The sequence below is a fragment of the Oryzias latipes genome, chromosome 19 (assembly GCF_002234675.1).
Source record: "Oryzias latipes chromosome 19, ASM223467v1".
In the NCBI taxonomy this organism is placed as follows: Eukaryota; Metazoa; Chordata; class Actinopteri; order Beloniformes; family Adrianichthyidae; genus Oryzias; species Oryzias latipes.
In genome coordinates, this window is record NC_019877.2 from 16,167,186 (window position 1) to 16,186,250 (window position 19,065).

The window sequence follows — 19,065 nt, forward strand, 5'->3', positions numbered from 1 at the left end:
ATCTGTATTTCAAATTGTTCTTTAAGAATCAAGATGGAAGTCCAGATGGAAACACTCAATTCTAAGACAAAGAAGATACCGTTATTTTCCTATATTTTTAACTGTGACATCAAATAAAACACACTTACTTTAAAAAAAATAATTTACTTTTCTTTTGTGCAGATAGATAGTGATGTCATTGCTGGAGGATGCAAAAAAAGGCATTTCACACCCCTTCCTGTGGAGGCCAGAACACGTCATTTTTCACATTTTTGTTGGTTCCACATGGACATCCGGCATGTACTACTCCACAGTGCTGCTAAAGCTAACTGAAGAAAGTAGCTCACAGTTCTCCGTAGTTTATATATCTGAGAAAAAAGCCAGAATTCTGGGATTATAGTCAGAATTCTGAGAATAAAGTCAGAATTCTGTGATTAAAGTCAGAATTTTCTATCCTATTTTTCTCTTTCTCCGTGTCCCTTATTGTCTTCCATAAAGAATAAAGCACTGGCCGCATTTATTTAGGAAATCATGAGCACACAGGCACTTAAAAGTAATCATAACAGCAATAAAAGCATGTTTAGCAGATCATCTCACTCTATGTCGCAGTTTTGTTTGTTTAAAACAGAACTCCTTCTTCTACAGCCGTCTCCGGTACTTTAGATAGTTCTGTGCATGTCAAAATGAGTTATTCCAATTGAAAATGTGGCGTAACGTTTGTTATAAACCGGATAAAGTTTTTCTGGGACCATTTACACAGTTCAATACTAATGGGATCTTTGATCCGATCAAAGATGTTTTGCACATGTGACCACAGCTATTGTGTTTTGGCTCCCTCTTTTGATTTGATGAGGTAAACACGAACAAATGTTACATTAATTTATGTTGTTGAAAAGAGAACTTAATTTAACTGTTGCACACATTTTTGAGCAATCTATGACAAAGTCTTTCAAGACTTTTACATTTGTTTTACTTTTTAAAAAGTGCAACCTTGATAATTGTTTTGAAAGCCATTTAAATACAAGATGCAACAGACAGCTCTTTTACAACATTTTCTTTTAAATTTTGTAGATTTTTGGTTGTATTTTATCAAATGTATTTGTATTGGGCAGTTTTTCAACTCTGTGCTTTATCTTTAAAACATACAAAGAAAATCTGATAAGTTTTGCTGAAACAGTGGAATGATGTAAACTTTGCTGAGCTGTGCTTACTGAGGAAAGCACATGAAGGACGGTACTCACATGACAAACGGGGCAACAACTTAGTTGCTGCGTTCATGACACCCTCGGACGCGGCACGACTTTACCCTTGTGTTCATGCAGCAGTCACTTTACCACACGGCAAACGTGTTTTTTCAGTAAGATGTTATACGTTTAGATTTTGGAATTGGAACAATTGGTGAATTATTTTAACTCTCGTATCTTAACAGTTTTTATAGGTGAAGTGGCACTAGAAGTATTATTCAATAATTCTAAATTAAAAACACCCATAATAGTGGTGCTTTTTGCGATTACTACATTTGTAAGAGTCAGTGAAGGCATCCGTAGTATTGACTTCCCATAATGCATTGGTCGTCAGTTGAATTCATGTACAGGCTATGGTAGAATTGTGACAGTGGGCGACGCTGGGATGGTTTATCTTCTTTTTCTTTGTCGTCCTCGAGTTTTTTTCCATCTTTTTTGCTCAGTCATGGAGAGTGACTGCACGCAGTTACGCGTCTTTAATGTACATTGTTGAGCTTACAGACGACTGCTGGGCTTAGCTTTTGCTATATGACAGCTTAAGCAAGCTGTGTTTCGGTAAGGAAGCTAACCATGACCACACAATTGTTGTTTAGATTTGTCTCATTTTGGTGTATTTATGCTTCACTTTTTGCTCTTACTCGCTAAACACGAATTGTGTTGGTTGTTTCGGGTTGGGAAGCGTTAGTTGCTTGTTGTGGACAGCGGGATGCATGCAAATAAAAAGACTAAGCTAACTATTACATTTTAGGTTGTCTTGAACAAACTATAAGAAAATAAAAGTGATTTTAAATTTAAATTGTTTTAGATGTGCGACGTAATTACAACTACCAGTAAGTGTGGAAAATCACGTGGCGATCTTTTCTTTATTTGTCCTCAAATGGATTTTTCCTCCCTTCTTTTTTTCCAATTGAGGAAGTTTGTTTTTAAACAGCAACTTCCCTGCAGACGCCCTCTTTCATCAGGGCCTCACATGACTGAGACATTGAGGTCACCGACAGAAAGCGTGCAAATGTTCATGATCAAAGAAATGTTCTGTTAACATTTAAGCAAGGGAAGAAGACTCCAGTTTTGTGTAGATGATGTGGATAAATTGAACGGTAAATTACATTTTAAATGAAATGGTGGGGAATATACATCAATATACTTTTTTTGTGTGCCTTTTCTAGTATGCCATGTGTGGAATGTCCAAGTAAGCCTTAAGGGGTGCCATGCTTGCCACACAGATGCCAGACTCACCACCAGAAGTTGCGGATGTCAAACAGGTTAAACTGCACTTTTTTCTCACACCTGTTGCTTTTGCTGGACTGTTTTCACAGACGAGTGCGTTTAGTTAGGAGATTCTGATGCTTCAGCAGCAATTGTAGAAGCTTGACACTACATAACTCCTTTGTTGGCTCTTCTGCTTTGTCTTTTGAATTTGGACCAAATGGCTTTTTAGTGTCGCAGGTTGCAGACCCCTGCTTTAGCACTAAAATTAACTAAATTTTCCTGCTCTGTGAATATGTTCCATGACAGACTTTGTATATTTTTTTAAAATCTATAATATTTACATATTATAGTGATGCTATCTTTCATGGATTTAATTGTCTTTGTGTACAAATGTTGCTTCACAAATGAAGGTGCCTTGCCTTGGCTTGTTTAAATTTGAGGGCTAAAGTCGGGTTTCTTCGGGGACATGAAAAACGAAGATTCTCTTTTAAATTATAGCCACAAACATTTTGTAAAGTGCAGTTTTAGAGAATGATTGTTTTCATTTGTGAAGATAAATATCAATTCTTAAATGTATTGTAAAAAAAACAACTTGCGTAGTCTTAGACGTGATTCCATATTTGGATGTTTTTTATATTTTTGCAATAGTTTTAATGTCCAGCTTAACAAAGTAAAGTTTCTTCAGTTTTACAACTTCTTTAGTTCGAGCTGTTGCTAAAGTTCAGTGTTTGTATTCATATGTCTTATGTTATTGGTGTTTTTCTTTGTTATTCTCATGACTTTACTTTTCCACATCTGCTGACAGGAAATGCATGACAAAAGTTATTTTGTTTGCCATGTTTCATAACTACATTCCCACTCTGCCAGTTTTGCCTCATATTTGTTTTAAGTTACTGAAAATGTGCTGGCTTCATTGTAGTATCGCATCCTCCTGGTTGGTTTCCTGTTTGCTCAACACCTTTCAATCAGATCCCCACTAATAAATAAATGGTATTTTTGAAACATACAGTATTTCCCCTTTACCCTCATCTGTTTCACAGATTAAGGAGAAGTTGACTCAGTCACTCAAGGCCCTTCAGAAAAAATATGTGACATCAGACGGAGTGGTCACCAGCGATGATGGTGATGCCAACCTCCTCTGCTGTGCCTTGGAGGCCATCTTCATCCATGGGATCAAGAGCAAGTTCATTCGCTCCGAGGTTGGAGGCTGGAGTAGAAAGGGGGACAGAGGACCCCTCCCTCAGCCTTTTTTTTGGAACCTCCTTAAATCAGTTACCCACAGGTTATCTCATTATTGCTAAAACTTTATTTTTAAGTGTGAGCATAAAACAGATGACGGATTATGAGTGAGACATGGGGTTACAGTGTTTCCACTTTCTGTTACATCTGCAGTGATGTGATCACAGAGCTGGAGAAGATCAACTTTGTGAGCACGGATGTGGGTCGCTGTCGAGCGTGGCTGCGTCTGGCTCTAAACCACGGCCTGGTGGAGTGCTACCTCGCATCCCTGTTTCGAGAAGACTCCATGCTGCGGGCTTACTATCAGCCCAGTGCCTTTCTCCTGAACTCAGAAGAACGAGAAGTCCTCCTCAGCTACCTCCAGGGTCTGGCCTCACTCACATTCAGCCTGTCGTACAAATCGGCTGTCCTCAATGAGTGGACCACCACTCCTCTAGCTCTTGCTGGACTCTGCCCCATGTCTAAGCTGGACACGTTTGGCCTGTCTCTGAACGGCGACTACCAGACCAAGACCATGCGTAAAGAATCTTGGGATACAGTGTCTCAGTCTTCTGCTTCTTCAGATTGTCCAGCACTGCCGGCAAAAGGATCAGGCATGTTACCAGCTGAAACCACTGCGCTTAACTCATCAAATTTAAGCCTCAACACCACTGGATCCTCGCAGCTCTCCTCCAGCCTGAGCTCCGACAGCCTCCTGCAGGGACAGGTTTCCCGCAGCCTGACAGGAGAACAGTGGTCTTCAGGTGACCTGGATCCACATATTCACATCAGCACAAAGAGGTCAAGCCAAGAGTAAGTGTAAGGAAAAGGTTAAAAACCCACTCTAATGTAAATCATATTTTGGGTGTTTTTAACATGTTCTTGTTGGATTTTTTCTGGTGATGAAAGAGATATATTAAGAAAATTAAGCTCTAAACAGCATTTATAATTATTTCTTTATTCAAATTGTTGTGAATCAGGAGCAGACAAAAATAATACTGTTGGAACAAGAGCTTATTTGTAATGTAAAAAATATGCTGGGCGGGCCACAAACTCCCTGCTCCGCTTCATTCTGATGCATCCACCTGCAGACAAATAGATTCATGTATGTCTTTGTTGTCCCTCTCCGAGCTGGCATCTGGCTCTAATCTGTATGACTGGATAGCTCCAATACCTTTCACAAAGTCTGTTGCACCGCTAATGTTATTTTGGGGGTGTAAGGGGCTGTAAGCTAGCGAGAGTGCGTTTAAACAAAGAGCTCTCAGCAACAGGAAGGGAAAAGGGAACGACCTTGCTCCGCCCCAACTCAGGTGAATTCCTAATTAACAACTAGTGCAGAAAGTATGTTCTAGAAAACAAGTTTTTTGATATTGATTAAAAACTGCAGAATCGTAACTGGGAACGCTTTTACAATTGATCAACTGATTATCGGAGCGGATCTTTCATGAGGTTATTCTTGGTGGTTTTTCCTATGGGCAATGTATTATTTTATTTTTTTTGTAACGCGTTCCCAGTGGTCTTTTAATTATGATTATCGTTTTTAGCCACAAAAAAGGTGTTGTTTTTTAGAATTTAGTTTATGCAGAGTGGCAGCAGCTCACTATAAATTCACCTCTAAGTTGAGGGCAGGACTGTTGGCGCGGAAGAACTCGTCAACCTTTTCCCTCCCCGTTGCAGAGCGGTGTGGCCCTCTATGTCACAAATAAGACAATTTTGAAATGGCATTTAATTGTCTGCTCCTGATTCACAACAACTTTATGAAAGTAACACAGAAATGCAATTTTGAGCTTAATTGTCTTTACATACAGTACAGAACAAAGGTTTGGACACACCTTCTCATTCAAAGAGTTTTCTTTATTTTCATGACTGTGAAAATTGTAGATTCACACTGAAGGCATCAAAACTGTGAATTAACACATGTGGTATGATGTACATAACAGAAAAGTGTGAAACAACTGAAAATATGTCATATTGTGGGTTCTGCATAGGAGCCACCTATTGATTTTTCAGTTATTTAACACTTTTTTTGTTAAAAAACTTAAATGTAAGTTCTGATTGGAATTGGTGACATCTAAAATGCAGTATCTGAATCTGTAACATGTTTGAGGAATGGTGGGAAATGTTGCCTTTAAGGATTTTTTTGTTTATGTGAAGTTTGCACTTATCCTTCCACTCTGTCATTTTCTTTCATTATTGGCTATCGTCATCATCAGAAATGGTTGTAGAACATAAACAGTTGGGTGAAGCTCTGTCCTTTTGTGTCTGTTTCTCTCTGCAGTTTGCTGTCTGAAAACAAAGAGAGCAGACACTGCAGTCAGGACTCCATGGGCGAAGACTCGTTTGTCTCCAGCTCAGGAGTCGATCCTTTCTCAGAAAATGCCACCTTCAGCGATAGCGAGACCCAAGGTCTTACTGAGCCATTCCATCATCCTTTGGATCAACCCCCAAGTTATAACTTAGAGCCAGAACCAGCATCCCTGGATTTGCCTTCCTATGAAGAGCAACCTGTTGAGCACCAAATCTGCAATGGTGCTAATTCCGAAGCACACTTGTGCCCACTTGTGCTTTCCACACTCCATGAGGGTGAGGTGTTTGTAGAGGAAGAGGACGTGAAAAGTGAAGGAGGGAGCAACGAGCTTGTCCAGGACACAACGCAAAGCGATACCTTAGAGGAGTGCACCACCAAAACTCAAGAGCATCAAAGTTCTCTGCGCTCCAGTAGCATGGTCAGCAGGAAATCATCCTCAGAGTCACTCCCAGTGAGTAAAATGCATTTGCAGATATATGAAATAGGTTCAGTTTTGGTTCCTAACAGTTTGTGATTGTTCCACATGGTTAACAGGCAGAATGGAGTTTACCTCTCAGTTGCTGTTTGGGTTTTTCCGTAGAGAAAATTTCAAAGCTATTACTTGACTCTTTTTCTGTAGTGTCGATTTACTGTATGCGCCATATTTTTCGAACTTTGAGTCGCTCTGGAGTGTAAGTCGCAGCAGCCAAAAATGTCTCACATTTTCAGAGAAAAGTGCAATGCTTCTGAACAACTCTGCCAAGCTTCGCATAATGTTGTGTCTACACCAAATACGATTTACGTTCCAAATTTGCGTCCACTGCCTCTTTCTTCCAATTCTCAATGCTTGTCCAAAAATGTTCATTAACGAGACTCTCCTGTACGTGTAGGAGAAGCTACCATAAAGATTTAGGCTCATCGCGACATGGAAGCATCGACTGTATATCTCATTTAAAATGCATGGAAGACATGGATGATGTCCAGAGATCGGGCTTATTTTAGGGGTGAGCCGATATCTGCAACTGTGGCCGATAGCCGAAATTAGCAGATGCCAATGTTTTAGTGTCGACAATAGGGCTGCACGATATGAGGAAAACTCACGGTTTGCGATATTAGTGGTCAATATTGCGATGACGATATAACTTGCTATACTGTAAATGAACATATGGCAAAACAACTAAATACATCTGTTCCGTTTCACTGCAACAGTTTAATTTAAATAACAGTCAACATAACTTAAATTATACTCCAAATGACCCTCGTCTAAATAGGAGCCTAGCATCTAACATAAAAGGGATCTATCTGATTGGTTAATGATATAAAGGACTCCATCCTATTGGTCAAACGCATAAAAGGATTTATTTGATTTGTTAAATACTTCAAGCTGCCTTAAGATTGGTTTAGCACATTTAAGGTAACCGTTCATTTCAATTTTTGCCGACTTTTGCAATATGCATTTTGCACAGCGTGGTATTGCGATAACGATAAATTACCGATTTATTGTGCAGGCCTAGTCCACAATAACCCAAAGTTAAGATTTCCTGTTTGTTTTTTTTATTAGAAATACACATCTGCTTGTTTACTGTACCTTTACATTGTACCTGACGTTTTTAACGTACAGACAGGGATGTCAGCAAGTATCACTGTAAAACTTTGAAAATATATCTGAAACTTTCAGACCATTTACTGACTATTAGACATAAAGGTAAACCATAAGCTTCCCAATGCCAGGGATCTATTAGGGACAAGTATCCATTTCAAAATTAAAATACTTTTTTCTTTCACAGCTCTATAAAACAGTCAGAACAATATCTATTGAGTCAAATTGGGTCCATAAAGATTTGAAACCTAAATAAAAAAACTTGAAAAATTTAAGCTGCAATATTGGTGTTAAGCTAAAAAATAGTGTCTGAAACTTTCTGGAATTCTAATATAGACTTAATTATTTTCAACTTTTAATGTTATGTTTTCTAAGTCAACATAAATCATTTTCGGAATAAAAACAACAAGGCTCGTTTAAAACACCGGATAATTAAGCACATGAATTTATGTTTTTTTTTCTCAACAACAGAGAGCTTCCTCCGACTGAAAAAATAAAAGAACGTCGCAACACTATATTGTTGTTGTTGATACAGACAATGAAAATCTCTACAATGCGTGATGGAATGAAAACATGGCTTGGAGTTGTTTTCTCTGTTTGATCGCTTTTATTTTCCCTATGTTGGCAACAGGAATAGAGGAGAAATGAGCGCATTTTACTCTGAAATGTCTCGGCTGTAAGCCGCTTTTGCTGATAGTAACATGTCTGTGTCAACGGATAGTGTCAGTAAGTGGCTCTGTGTTCTGTGCATAATTTACAGAAAATGCATATTTCAGTTAACAATGTATTCCCTGCATCTGCAATCTATGTTGAAATTTTTCCCCTTTATGACTTTTACAGTTTTTGCTACACTTGGTAAAGTTATGAAATCTGTGCTTTAGTTTCCAAAGCCTGCAATAAAGTGGGGCATTTGTTATAAATGTTTACAATATTAACTCAGAGGAAGCACTCAGCTCTTGCTAAACACCATCAATTCTGTTGCTCTTTGCTCTGCCATTTTTTTTAAAACCTTTTTTCTCCTTATTTCTCAGCCCTCGGATTCTTGGATTTCTGCAGATGACATCTTTAAGCCTCATTTAGAGAAGATAACGGATGATGACGAGGCGCCCCCTGCTGCTGAGCTCAGGTCCTCTCAGTCCCCTCCCAGTGTTGTGCATCGGAGACAAATAGGTATTCTACACTTTGAATCCACGCCAAGGATTCTGCTCTAAAAACTGAGAGTTCAGAACAGTTTAACAGGCTGTCAGAGTCCCTAATGTTAAAAGAAGTAGTGATGCACGATAATGACTTTACAGCCGATACCTGATATTTTCCTGCCTCTTTAACCGATACAAATACTCAACCGATATTTTTTTTTCATACTTAAGAAAAAAATATTAGTAAGTACAAAGTAACAGTGAATGGCTCTTATGTGTTTAACAAATTTGCAGAACTAGTTTTACCTGCAAAAAAATTGAACAACATATTGTACGAACACTTTATTAGCCTTTTCAGTCTGCCATACATCTGTGAACAGAGAACATGCATTTCAATGGTCAGAACAAATACTTAAATACCAATGTAACAAGTACATTTTTCAATACATATAATCCCCAATATTATTATTACGTGCAAAAGAAATAGTTTAATCTTAAAGTTCAAAAATTATTGCTTTGTTTGAAACTGAAGAGCAAAATAATGACTAAGGTTTTTAACTGATGTGCAAAATAAATGTTTGCTTATAGAAATAAACTTTTCATAAACAGACATTCAAGCATTTTAAACCAGAATGACAAAAAAAAGGTAAACACCACAATTACATTTTTTTGTTTTTTAAAGTATTGTTTGATCAATGGGAGATTTTTCCTGACAACAAGTAGCATCTCTACTTTCTGAAAGTTGGCTGTTGATTTCTTTTCATCCAGCACATTTGCAGCAGAAGAAAAAAAACGCTCACTATCAATACTAGTATAGGGGGCTGACAGCTATTTCCATGCAAGCCCTGCAGTTTTTTTTCTTTTTTTTTCAGAATGAGCGCTAGGCGGCAGCTTCATATTTTTTCCACACACCTCGGTGGTGAATTTTTAAATGGCTTGTGAGATTTGTGGTGTTAAATCTTGACCTTTTTCCCTCTTTGTGACATTTCTGTCGATTACATTTTGCGAACAGCGAGTGAGTCGTTGGTCTCAGACACGGGTAAAACAAGCCCACATGGGTGAGAGCTGCGCCATAAATATTGATGTTTCAGTCTTACGTTATTGTGAGAAATGCTATTCTATTATTTATTTTTGATGAAACAAACACTCAAACATGATGTAAAACTCTTCAAGTAAGAAGAAATTCAAATTCAACTCTTAAAAATGTCAAAAATAAAAAGTAAGTCTTTTTAAAAGAATTGTTTTATTGAAGTACAATAATGCTGTTTTATTTTTTTTACCATTATTGTTTGAAAAAAGGGTTTAAACTGTTTTTTTTATCTTATTAACGCATTCACAGTAAAATGTACCTAATCTTAAAAAATATTTCCGCATTTGCAAGTGGCTTGTACCTAAAATATGGAACAAAAAATATCAAAAGTCTCTTCCTGAAGATCAAATGATAAATCCGTAAATTCCCATAGTGTCAATAAGTAATGTTTTGTTTCAAGGGAATTGTGAGCCTGAAGACAAATTTCCCACAGAGTTAAATACAAAAAATGTAAATCCTGCGAGGTGGAAACTGAAATGTCCAGCCACACCTCAAACTTAAAGTCCCAAAGTAGAAATACCTGTTACATCATTCATCTGGGTGTGTCTGGGTTATCATGAAAGGGATAAGCAGTTTTCTTCACAGTGAGTCATGCTAGCGGTATCTATAAAATGTGTGCTGAGACTCACAGAAAGAGATCGAGGGCGTGGCTTATTTCTGGGAAAATGGCTGATAAAAAAAGACATAGGTTGTGTCCGAATTCCTTCCCTACTCACTATATAGTGTGTTCACCATTTTATAGTGCTCTCCGAATCTATTCCAAAATCCAGTGCCCTAGAAATGTCCCAGAAGTCTTTGCAAAAAGCCAGTGTTCATGCTCAATAGATCGGGTAATAAAGACAACGATGCATTACGTCAGAACAATTTTTACAAAAAAAATGTATTTAAATTTATTTTTTTAATAAGCCATCAATGTTTTTATCTTCAGAAGACCGGGGACAAAAATAATTGTTGCAAGACGCTCATTAATTAGATTTTAACTTTATTTTTTTTGCGACTATTATTTATGAGTCCAAAGTCTTCTGAAGATAAAAACGTTGATGGGTTTATTAAAAAAATACATTTAAATATGTTTTTTTTTTTTGGCAAAAATTGTTCCGATGCTATGCATTGTGGTCTATATTTGCCGATCTAGTCAACTACCCCTGACTGCAAACCTGCAGAATGGGGCGGAGCTCAACATGGACAGGGTTAAACGTTGAGCTCCGCCCACGTGTGGGCAATGGAGCAATGTGCATCTTGGCTGCATGCATTACGTGCGGCCAACGTGAATTTGTGGTTTTTGTGTTTGATCACGCATAAATAAATGCATTAAACTAATTAACTGCCTTTAGGATATGTACTATCATGCTTTTTTTTTAGAAAAATGCTCCCTTTTATAAATGGCTACAGGGAAAAAAAGGCAGATTTTTGGAGTTCCTTCAGTGTTTCCTTTTGTTCTCTTTCGTCCATCTTTACAACATCAGGCAGGGGATATCTTCCTTGAAATGACTTGAGTTATGCAACATTTGGCTGCCTGAATGGAGTCATGCAGTCAGGCATCTTCTTCCTGCATAGAAAAAAATGGTAATTAATAAAGTAGATACTGGAGATGGCACAAAACGGTGAATTAAGAAGGCTACATACATTCCTTCCTGTCCCACTACTAAACAACAAAGGCAATGGAATGAAAATGAAACTATAGAAATAGAAATTACACTAAAAAAAAAAACTATAGAAATTATACTTAAAAAAAGAGCCTGGACATCCCCACCTCTTAAACTTTTAAAAGAAATACAATATTATATAATATTTGAAGGGGCATCTACGGTCACCTAAATAATCTAACAGATAATGAAAGCATGCTGGGAAAAACTAATTATGCATGTGTGTACAACAGCTCTACCATCAATAGTACCTGATGAGATTAATTCGGAAGTCATCTTTATCAGTGAAGCATCTTCTTTATCCTGAAAAGGGCAGGGGGATTAACAATAGCCTTCAAAGAAGTGCTTAAATACGTTCCATAATAATTAAACAACCTCTTCTCGCAAACAGAGCTCTCAACAGTACGGAAGGGGGCGGGCTTGCTCTACGCCCACTGTCCAGCCCACAACTCTTTTATAAACTCCTGCCAATGTGCAGAAAATGTCCAAAAAATGACAATCTTTTTGATTTTTGCTAGACAGGGTATAATTAAAAGACCATTGGGTACACTTTTAGAAAAGAAAATGATACAGCTGGAGTGGGACTTTAAAGAATAAAAATACGACAAGGATTTCACCAAATGTAAATCAAAGCCTGTTAGCAGACTCCTTAACCTTTTTTATTTGTTCTGTCTGCCTGCAGGGCTATCAAACCCCTTCCGCGGCTTGCTCAAACTTGGCCACCTGGATCGAAAAGGAGCTATGGGACTGTGGCGTGACTTCTACTGCGAGCTCTCACCCTTTGAGTTCCGTCTGTACATCAATGGGGAGGAGCGCATGTGCTGTGAGAACTGCTCCCTCCTGCGGTGCGAAGATGCTCGGATCACCTCCCCAGAGGGCCGCTTTGAGCTAGCTTTTCCGGGGAAAAGACTTTATCTCCGTGCTGCCAACCACGATGAAGCGGAGGACTGGGTGGACCGGATAGTAGAAGCTGTCAATAAATGTCGCCCCGCTGCACATGTTGATGAGCAGTGGGAGGTGCTGCATCCCCTTAGTGAGAACGGCTTGGATGAATGCACCATCTTATCTCCATCTTCTGCCTCCAGCAGCCCTGAGAGACTGTTGTTTCCCTTTGACAGAAACGGACTGAAGGCTGGAGTCTCTCCACAAGAATTCAATTGGACGCACACCCTTGAATTGGAACTGGATGCCCTAAAAGAAGCCATCTTGTACTTTTCCACAGAAGCAGAGCCCCGTGTGTGGACACCCATGGTCTTCTCCCTCTCTTTGGAGACCTTGAAAGGCTTCCGAGTGCATGAGGGAAAGAAGTTACCCCGGCTGTCCTACCCCATTGAAGAAATCAGGGACGTCGTTCCTGACGTCTCTCTGGGCGGACCAGCCTTTTTCAAACTCTTAACTATCAAGCACACAATCAAATTTAGGGCAGAGAACCCAGAAGAGGCTCGCACTTGGCGAGTTTTGATCCGTGGAGCGCTGGATGCGTACCTGGAGAGCGAGGAGGATGGACCGTCGGTTGATTCTGCCACACTGTGGAACTCTAGAAATGCTGGCAACCTGCATAGGCTGGTTCAACACCAGCTCAAAGAAGACGGCGCGTTACTGGCTCACTTGTATACGGTTCAGTCAGAGAAGGGGCTGGACAGTCAAAACTTCAAGTGTGCAGGTAAAATAAAATTGCGTCTTCATGTAGCAATGGTATTTAGCAAAATGTAAATGTTTTTATGCTCCAAGGTAAAACTCTCTTTTTCTTAATTAGTTCTTGAAAAACTGATAACAAATACCACTCAGACCGCTACCTGATTTGAAATTTTATATATATATATTTTTTTTAATCCTTGGCTTGATCATGAATGTAGACGGCAGCCATCAGGCATTATCATGACATTATTACAAAATTGGGTGGCAGCTGGATCGCCGGCCAGGCAGCAGCTTCTATTTGACAATGTGTAAATGTCTACAGATGGCGGCCATCCATATCAAGTAACACCAGCCACCTGATAGACCGGGGGGGGATATAAAAAGCTGACCATGCTGCACCACTGGTCATTCGCAACCCATATTTTGAGCGCACATTATAATATTGTTAATTTACAAATCTTTAGACAACATGCCTCCCAAGAAAGCACAATGTACTGTCATATTTGTATTCTTCTCAGCATCATCCACAATTCGTCGATATGTTGTGGCGCTATCAACGCCATAGGTTTTGTGTAGCATCAACGCTGTCTCCCCATTTGGACCCACAGTGGACATTCTGCTACCGTACAATTCCCAACAATCAGACTGTGGCAGTGGCAGCACGGGTGCAGGGGGTCGTAGTCTGAAATCGGCTTATCAACAGATGATTTTGGGGACCTTGGAGACTCAACCATCTGTCAGTTTTCACGCTGCTGCCTTTCTGCCACCCGCCTGTCACTGGACTGCCACCCCACGACCACCAAATGTGCCAGGGAGGCCACTGACCAATACATAAAAAAAAAATCGTCCAGGTGCTGTGAAATTATAGCTTTTTCTTAAAAACTGTTGTAAGCCGGGAAAAAACTGTGACTGCCTCCTTCCGATTACAAATGCCGCCGCATGGCCACCTACCTGCCGAATTTGCTGAAAAACGTACATATGTCGCCACATGCTGGGATATGTGACCCTATTCTTTAAAAACTCTGAAACAGAACTTTGTGTTAGACATTCTGTCAGAGAAATGGGAAAATATCAGGAAACACATCAGAAAAAAAATGTAAAAGTTGTAAAGAGTTTCCGATCCCTTGCATGTGTTTATAGTGTTTGTTCAGGTGGATTTACTTTCTCCGTTATCCACAGACTGCTCTCAGCAGATCGGACCTTCGCTGGGCAGAGGCAGACTCTGCGAGTTCTCTGGTCAGTACTACTGCGACTCCTGCCACATTGGGGACACCAGCATCATACCATCGCGTATGCTGCACAACTGGGACCTCATTCCACGAGAGGTGATTGCAACACACTTATTATTTTACTGGTAAACATGGAGAGGAAAATCCAACCATCCATTTTCTGAACCCACTGGGTCCCTTCTGAAATAGTAAAGACCCACCCTCCAATCAATTTGGAGGGTGAGTCTTTACTATTTTGATCTGACCAGATTGATCAGTTTAAAAGCATTCCCACAGATTTTCAACTCCCTCCAAAGATTTTCTATGGGGCTGAGATGTGGAGACTAACTGGGCCACGCCAGGACCTTGAAATGCTTCTTACGAAGCCACTCCTTTGTTTCCCATGCAGTGTGTTTGGGATCGTTGTCAATTTGAAAGACCCAGCCATGTTTCATCTTCAATGCTGATGGAAGGAATTATTCACTCAAAATCTGATTATACATGGATCAGTCATCCTGTTCCCTTTGCTGAAAAACAGCCCCAAAGCAGGATGTTTCCATCTCCATCCTTTACAGTAGGGATGGTGTTCTTTGGATGCAACTCAGCATTCCTTATCCTCCAAACATGACAAGTAGAATTCTTACCAAAAAGTTCTGTTTTGGTTTCATCTGACGATAGGACATTCTCCCAAGTCTTTTCTGGATCATCCAAATGCTCTCTAGCAAATGTTAGACGGGCCTGCACAAGTACTGGCTTTAGCAGGGGGACACAGCTTGCACTGCAGGATTTGAGTCCCTGGCGCTGTAGTATGTTATTGGTGGTAGCCTTTATTACTGTGGTCCCTGGTCCCAGCTCTCTGCAGGTAAATCACTATGTCCCCCCGTGTGGTTCTGGGACTTTTGCTCCCCGTTTTTGTGATCATTTTGACCCCACGGGGGGAGATGCTGTGGGAAGCCCCAGATTGAGTTTTTAGTGATCTTATTAGTCTTCCTTTTCCTTTTAATTGCTCCCACAATTGATCTCTTCACACCAAGCTGCTTACTAGGGATGTCCCGTTTGACGTTCAGCGTGTTTCGGCACAATGTTTTGGGGTGTGTGTCAACTAGCGCCGATCACGTGGTTGATGACGTATGAAGCGCCAAATGCTTCGTTTGGTCGAACCACGGTTCAGATGTCTCTTACGTTTTGAACAGTTGGGCGCGCTATTCTCTAGAAATACAAATGAATCCCGAATGTTTCCCGACAAGTTCTATTGTTTCCCCAAGATTGGAATCAGTGTCAGTTCATTGCACTTTATCATGGCTCCTTGTAAATAACGTACTGTGGCTCGGGATCATTTCAACTCGATTTCTCCGAATATAACAATACACTATGATCATTGTGTATATAAAAATACTTCATTAAATCTATAATGGCAAGCTGAATTTGTGTCAGTAGAGATGGCTCAGGGGAACATTCGGTGGGGAATGCATCCAAGGGTCCTGAGTTCAAGACCGGTGTTTGACAATTTAATTTTTTATATTTTTTTGCTTTGCGTTTATTTTCTTCATGTGATGTGTATTTTGCTGTGTCAAGCACCTCACAGAAAACATCAAATGTTGTGTTGTTTTACGTTGTTTTTTTTCTAATCATCATTAACAACATTGTTTTGATTTACGTTTTTTCATCATTTCCACATTGAAGTGTTACAAGGAGCTTAGTTGAAACATATGTCTATGTACGTCCAGTCCGCCACCAGATGCCGCTGTTCTGTGTAGTTTCAAAGCCCTGAATCGGTGGTTCATTTTTCCAGCACAATTACATGAACCCCAAGGGAAGCTTCATGGGGCTTCAATTCCCATCCCTATTGCTTACCTATTGCAGATTCAGTCCTCCCAGCCTGGTGCAGGTCAACAATTTGGTTTTTGGTGTCCTTAGACAGCATGGTCTTGACCATAGCAGAGTTTGGAGTGTGACAGGTGTCTTTTATATACATAATGAGTTCAAACAGGTGCCATTAATACAGGGGGACTGGGGGACAGAGAAACCTCTTACAGAAGAAGTTAAAACACAGAAAACACAATTTTCATTGGAGTTGGGGTTGACTTTGCTGAACAGAAGACATATTACTGGTTTAATCTAAAATGTTGTTTTTGTTCAGGTGTCAAAGAGAGCCATGCGTGTTCTGACCCACATACATCATGAGCCTCTGCTGAACCTGGAGCTGCTAAACCCTGAGCTGGTGAAGCATTCAGAGTCCATGGCACAGGTCCACAACCTGCGCAACAGGTTGCGTCTGCTGGGTGATTATCTGCTCACCTGCCGCAGTGGAGCATACAAACATCTCCAAGACAGGTGGGTCTTTACTATTTTGATCTGACCAGATTGGGTTCAGCATTGGATTTTTTATTTTTTTTACCTGTAGTGTCAGTCCACATTTGTTTTGTTTTTTCTCTTCAGAACGGAGCAGCGCACATACCTGTTCGAGTCAAGTCACCTGTACAGTATCATGGATCTACGACAGGTAGTTAGGCTGCACCAACAAGTGCCAATAGGGCAACACTTGAAGGCTTTAACCTTTTTCTTTTCCTCCTAGATTGCAGAAGGCTACTATTCAAGCTTTCTGATCATGCTGGTGCAGCATGCCACTAAGCATGTGCTCAACTGTGACCTGTGCTCTCAGCGGGGCTTCATTTGCCAGATTTGTCACTCTGATGATATCCTCTTCCCCTTCCAGTTCGAAAGCACCTTGAGGTATGATAATCTGATCATTTTATCTTTTCTCATCATTTTATAATTCTGGTCCAAACTACAGATTAAACATAGATGGAGAACATGTTAGATATGGTGAAATGAGGGTTTTCTTTGAAGAATGTTCTGTAGCATGATCCATGAAATGACATTGATCCACATTTCCCTTAAAACCATTAACAAAACACCCGATGTGCTAAAATCATGAACTGAAACTGTATTTTACTTAAAATAACCATCCAAAACTTTAGTTGACAGGCTTTTTTCAATGTCCTGGAGTGTCTGCTGTTTTTTACCATAAATCATAAGTTGTTCTTAGACATTTTTATTTTTATAAAGTTTGATTCTTTACTTTTATAACAGTGAGAAAAGGATTGTTTTTGTGTTTTTGCTGTGAGTCATGCAATTTCCCTTATTCTTTTTTAATCAGGTGTAAAGATTGTAAAGCTGTATTCCACACCGCCTGCAAATCTGCGGGCCGCTCCTGTCCTCGCTGTCAGCGAATGAAGAAATACCTGGAGAGGGATCTGCAGGACTGAGAGCTCCAGCTCTTTAGCTGATGTGAAATCAGTTCCTGGCTTTAAAAAATAAAAATAAAAATCCATACACCTATTTAACCTAAAGTGCAATTATTAGTCCAATCAGCCTGCCCTGCCTGAAAAACATCAACTACGGCTCGAAAGCCTGAGTGCCACAGTAGCTCAGACCTTTGCACTAATTTAGAAGGAAACATTCTGATATAATGCAGCCAAAAGTTGCTAACAAGTGATGTTATTGCTTCAGTAACATCTGATTTAGCCACGGCTTCCAAACAAAGGGGGGACAAAGGCAAGCATGAACTTAATTTAAAACTTTTTGTACTTCATTTGGTGTCAAACAACACTCTACAAAAGCTCTATGATTGAGATTGTGCCTTTTTGATTTTTAGCTTTACTGTATTGTCTCATATGTCACAGTTGTTGGTTTAAAATGAAATGTAGCATTATTTGTTTTGTGGAATTATGATTTCGTGAATGTTTGGAATTGGGTATTGACACAGGAGAATAAATACTTTTCTCCTTGTGTCCTGCAGCATGATCCATGTAATTCTTGTGGTGCACTAACTGGGAACTTAAGTTCAGATAAATTAAAAACAAGATGTCTAAAACGTATTGGAAATATACAATTGGGAGTATTTGCAATGTTCAGCTCAAAGGAAGTAACACATTTTGCATATTTGCACTTGGTTCTGACTGTTAAATGAATGCTTCTGCCAGAATACATTTTAGCACATGATTCTAACTTGAAGAGAAGCTATTTGGTTTTCTGGTGGAAGACTTTTGTGCATCACTTTTTCCTTTATCTTGACAAATTTAAAAGGAATATAAATAATATCAATACATTTCTGGTCAAGGTGCCAAGAATAAAATTCTCTACATGTTTACTAAAAAAAAATCCTGAACATATTAAATTCAAGGGAAAAATCCTGAAATGCTGTTATATCTGGTTTGTATTTATTTAACTTCATCCTATTCATAAACTATTGTAAATTAAGTATGTTTGTGTTGTTTTGTTTTTTTCTTGTAGACAGAACTCCACTGCTGCTATCTCCATGAAATTGGATAAGACAGACTGTTGTATTAAAGTATAGCAACTCAAAACTGCTAGCAACACTTGAATAGAGCTAACAATGAAAGAATTATTGTATAAGTTTTCCAAATTGATAAATCAATAAGGTTTTTATTTTTCCTTCTAATAAATGTCAATACACTGAATCTTTTTTTTAAGAATTTGTAAATATCTAATACAACAAACTTTTGTTATAAATTTTAACATGAACAATTTTCAAGGTTACCATAGTAGAACCTTGTTTCTCGTTAAAAATCAAAAATTCTAGTGAATTAATGTCATAAAAATCCAGATTTTTGGAGATTCAAAATCTATTTTCAACCCAAACTCATACTTTCATATTATGGACTCCTAAACAGTTAATATTTAAATAAATAAATATGACCCTGTGCAAATACACAATCAACCAATATATCTCTCATAAATATATAAAAAAGGTCTTATAAAAAATCCCCCCCCTCCCAGAAAATGC

At 39.1% G+C, this 19,065-nt stretch overlaps 1 protein-coding gene across 2 annotated transcripts; it reads left to right on the forward strand.

Moving 5' to 3' along the window:
* Positions 1–1,535: 1,535 nt before the first annotated feature.
* Positions 1,536–18,518, forward strand: plekhm1 (pleckstrin homology and RUN domain containing M1). Of its 2 annotated transcripts, XM_004080630.3 has the most exons (12): positions 1,536–1,778; positions 2,390–2,485; positions 3,473–3,714; positions 3,825–4,463; positions 5,929–6,409; positions 8,569–8,707; positions 12,092–13,072; positions 14,227–14,372; positions 16,396–16,589; positions 16,695–16,758; positions 16,831–16,988; positions 17,416–18,518. In XM_004080630.3, the coding sequence occupies exons 2-12, from the start codon at positions 2,432–2,434 to the stop codon at positions 17,522–17,524; spliced, it is 3,207 nt and encodes a 1,068-aa protein (XP_004080678.1). In that variant the 5' UTR covers positions 1,536–1,778; positions 2,390–2,431; the 3' UTR covers positions 17,525–18,518. The 2 variants fall into 2 exon arrangements, with proteins under 2 accessions (XP_004080678.1, XP_011486671.1); XM_011488369.2 differs by lacking the exon at positions 1,536–1,778 and having other exon boundaries at positions 3,473–3,631.
* The last annotated feature ends 547 nt before the right edge of the window (positions 18,519–19,065 follow it).

Excerpts from the sequence above, each read along its gene's own strand:
- plekhm1 (XM_004080630.3), top strand. The coding sequence starts at position 2,432 with ATGCTTGCCACACAGATGCCAGACTCACCACCAGAAGTTGCGGATGTC. Across the intron at positions 8,708-12,091 it reads TGTGCATCGGAGACAAATAG|GGCTATCAAACCCCTTCCGC; the intron begins GTATTCTACACT and ends GTCTGCCTGCAG. Across the intron at positions 16,590-16,694 it reads TACAAACATCTCCAAGACAG|AACGGAGCAGCGCACATACC; the intron begins GTGGGTCTTTAC and ends TTTTCTCTTCAG.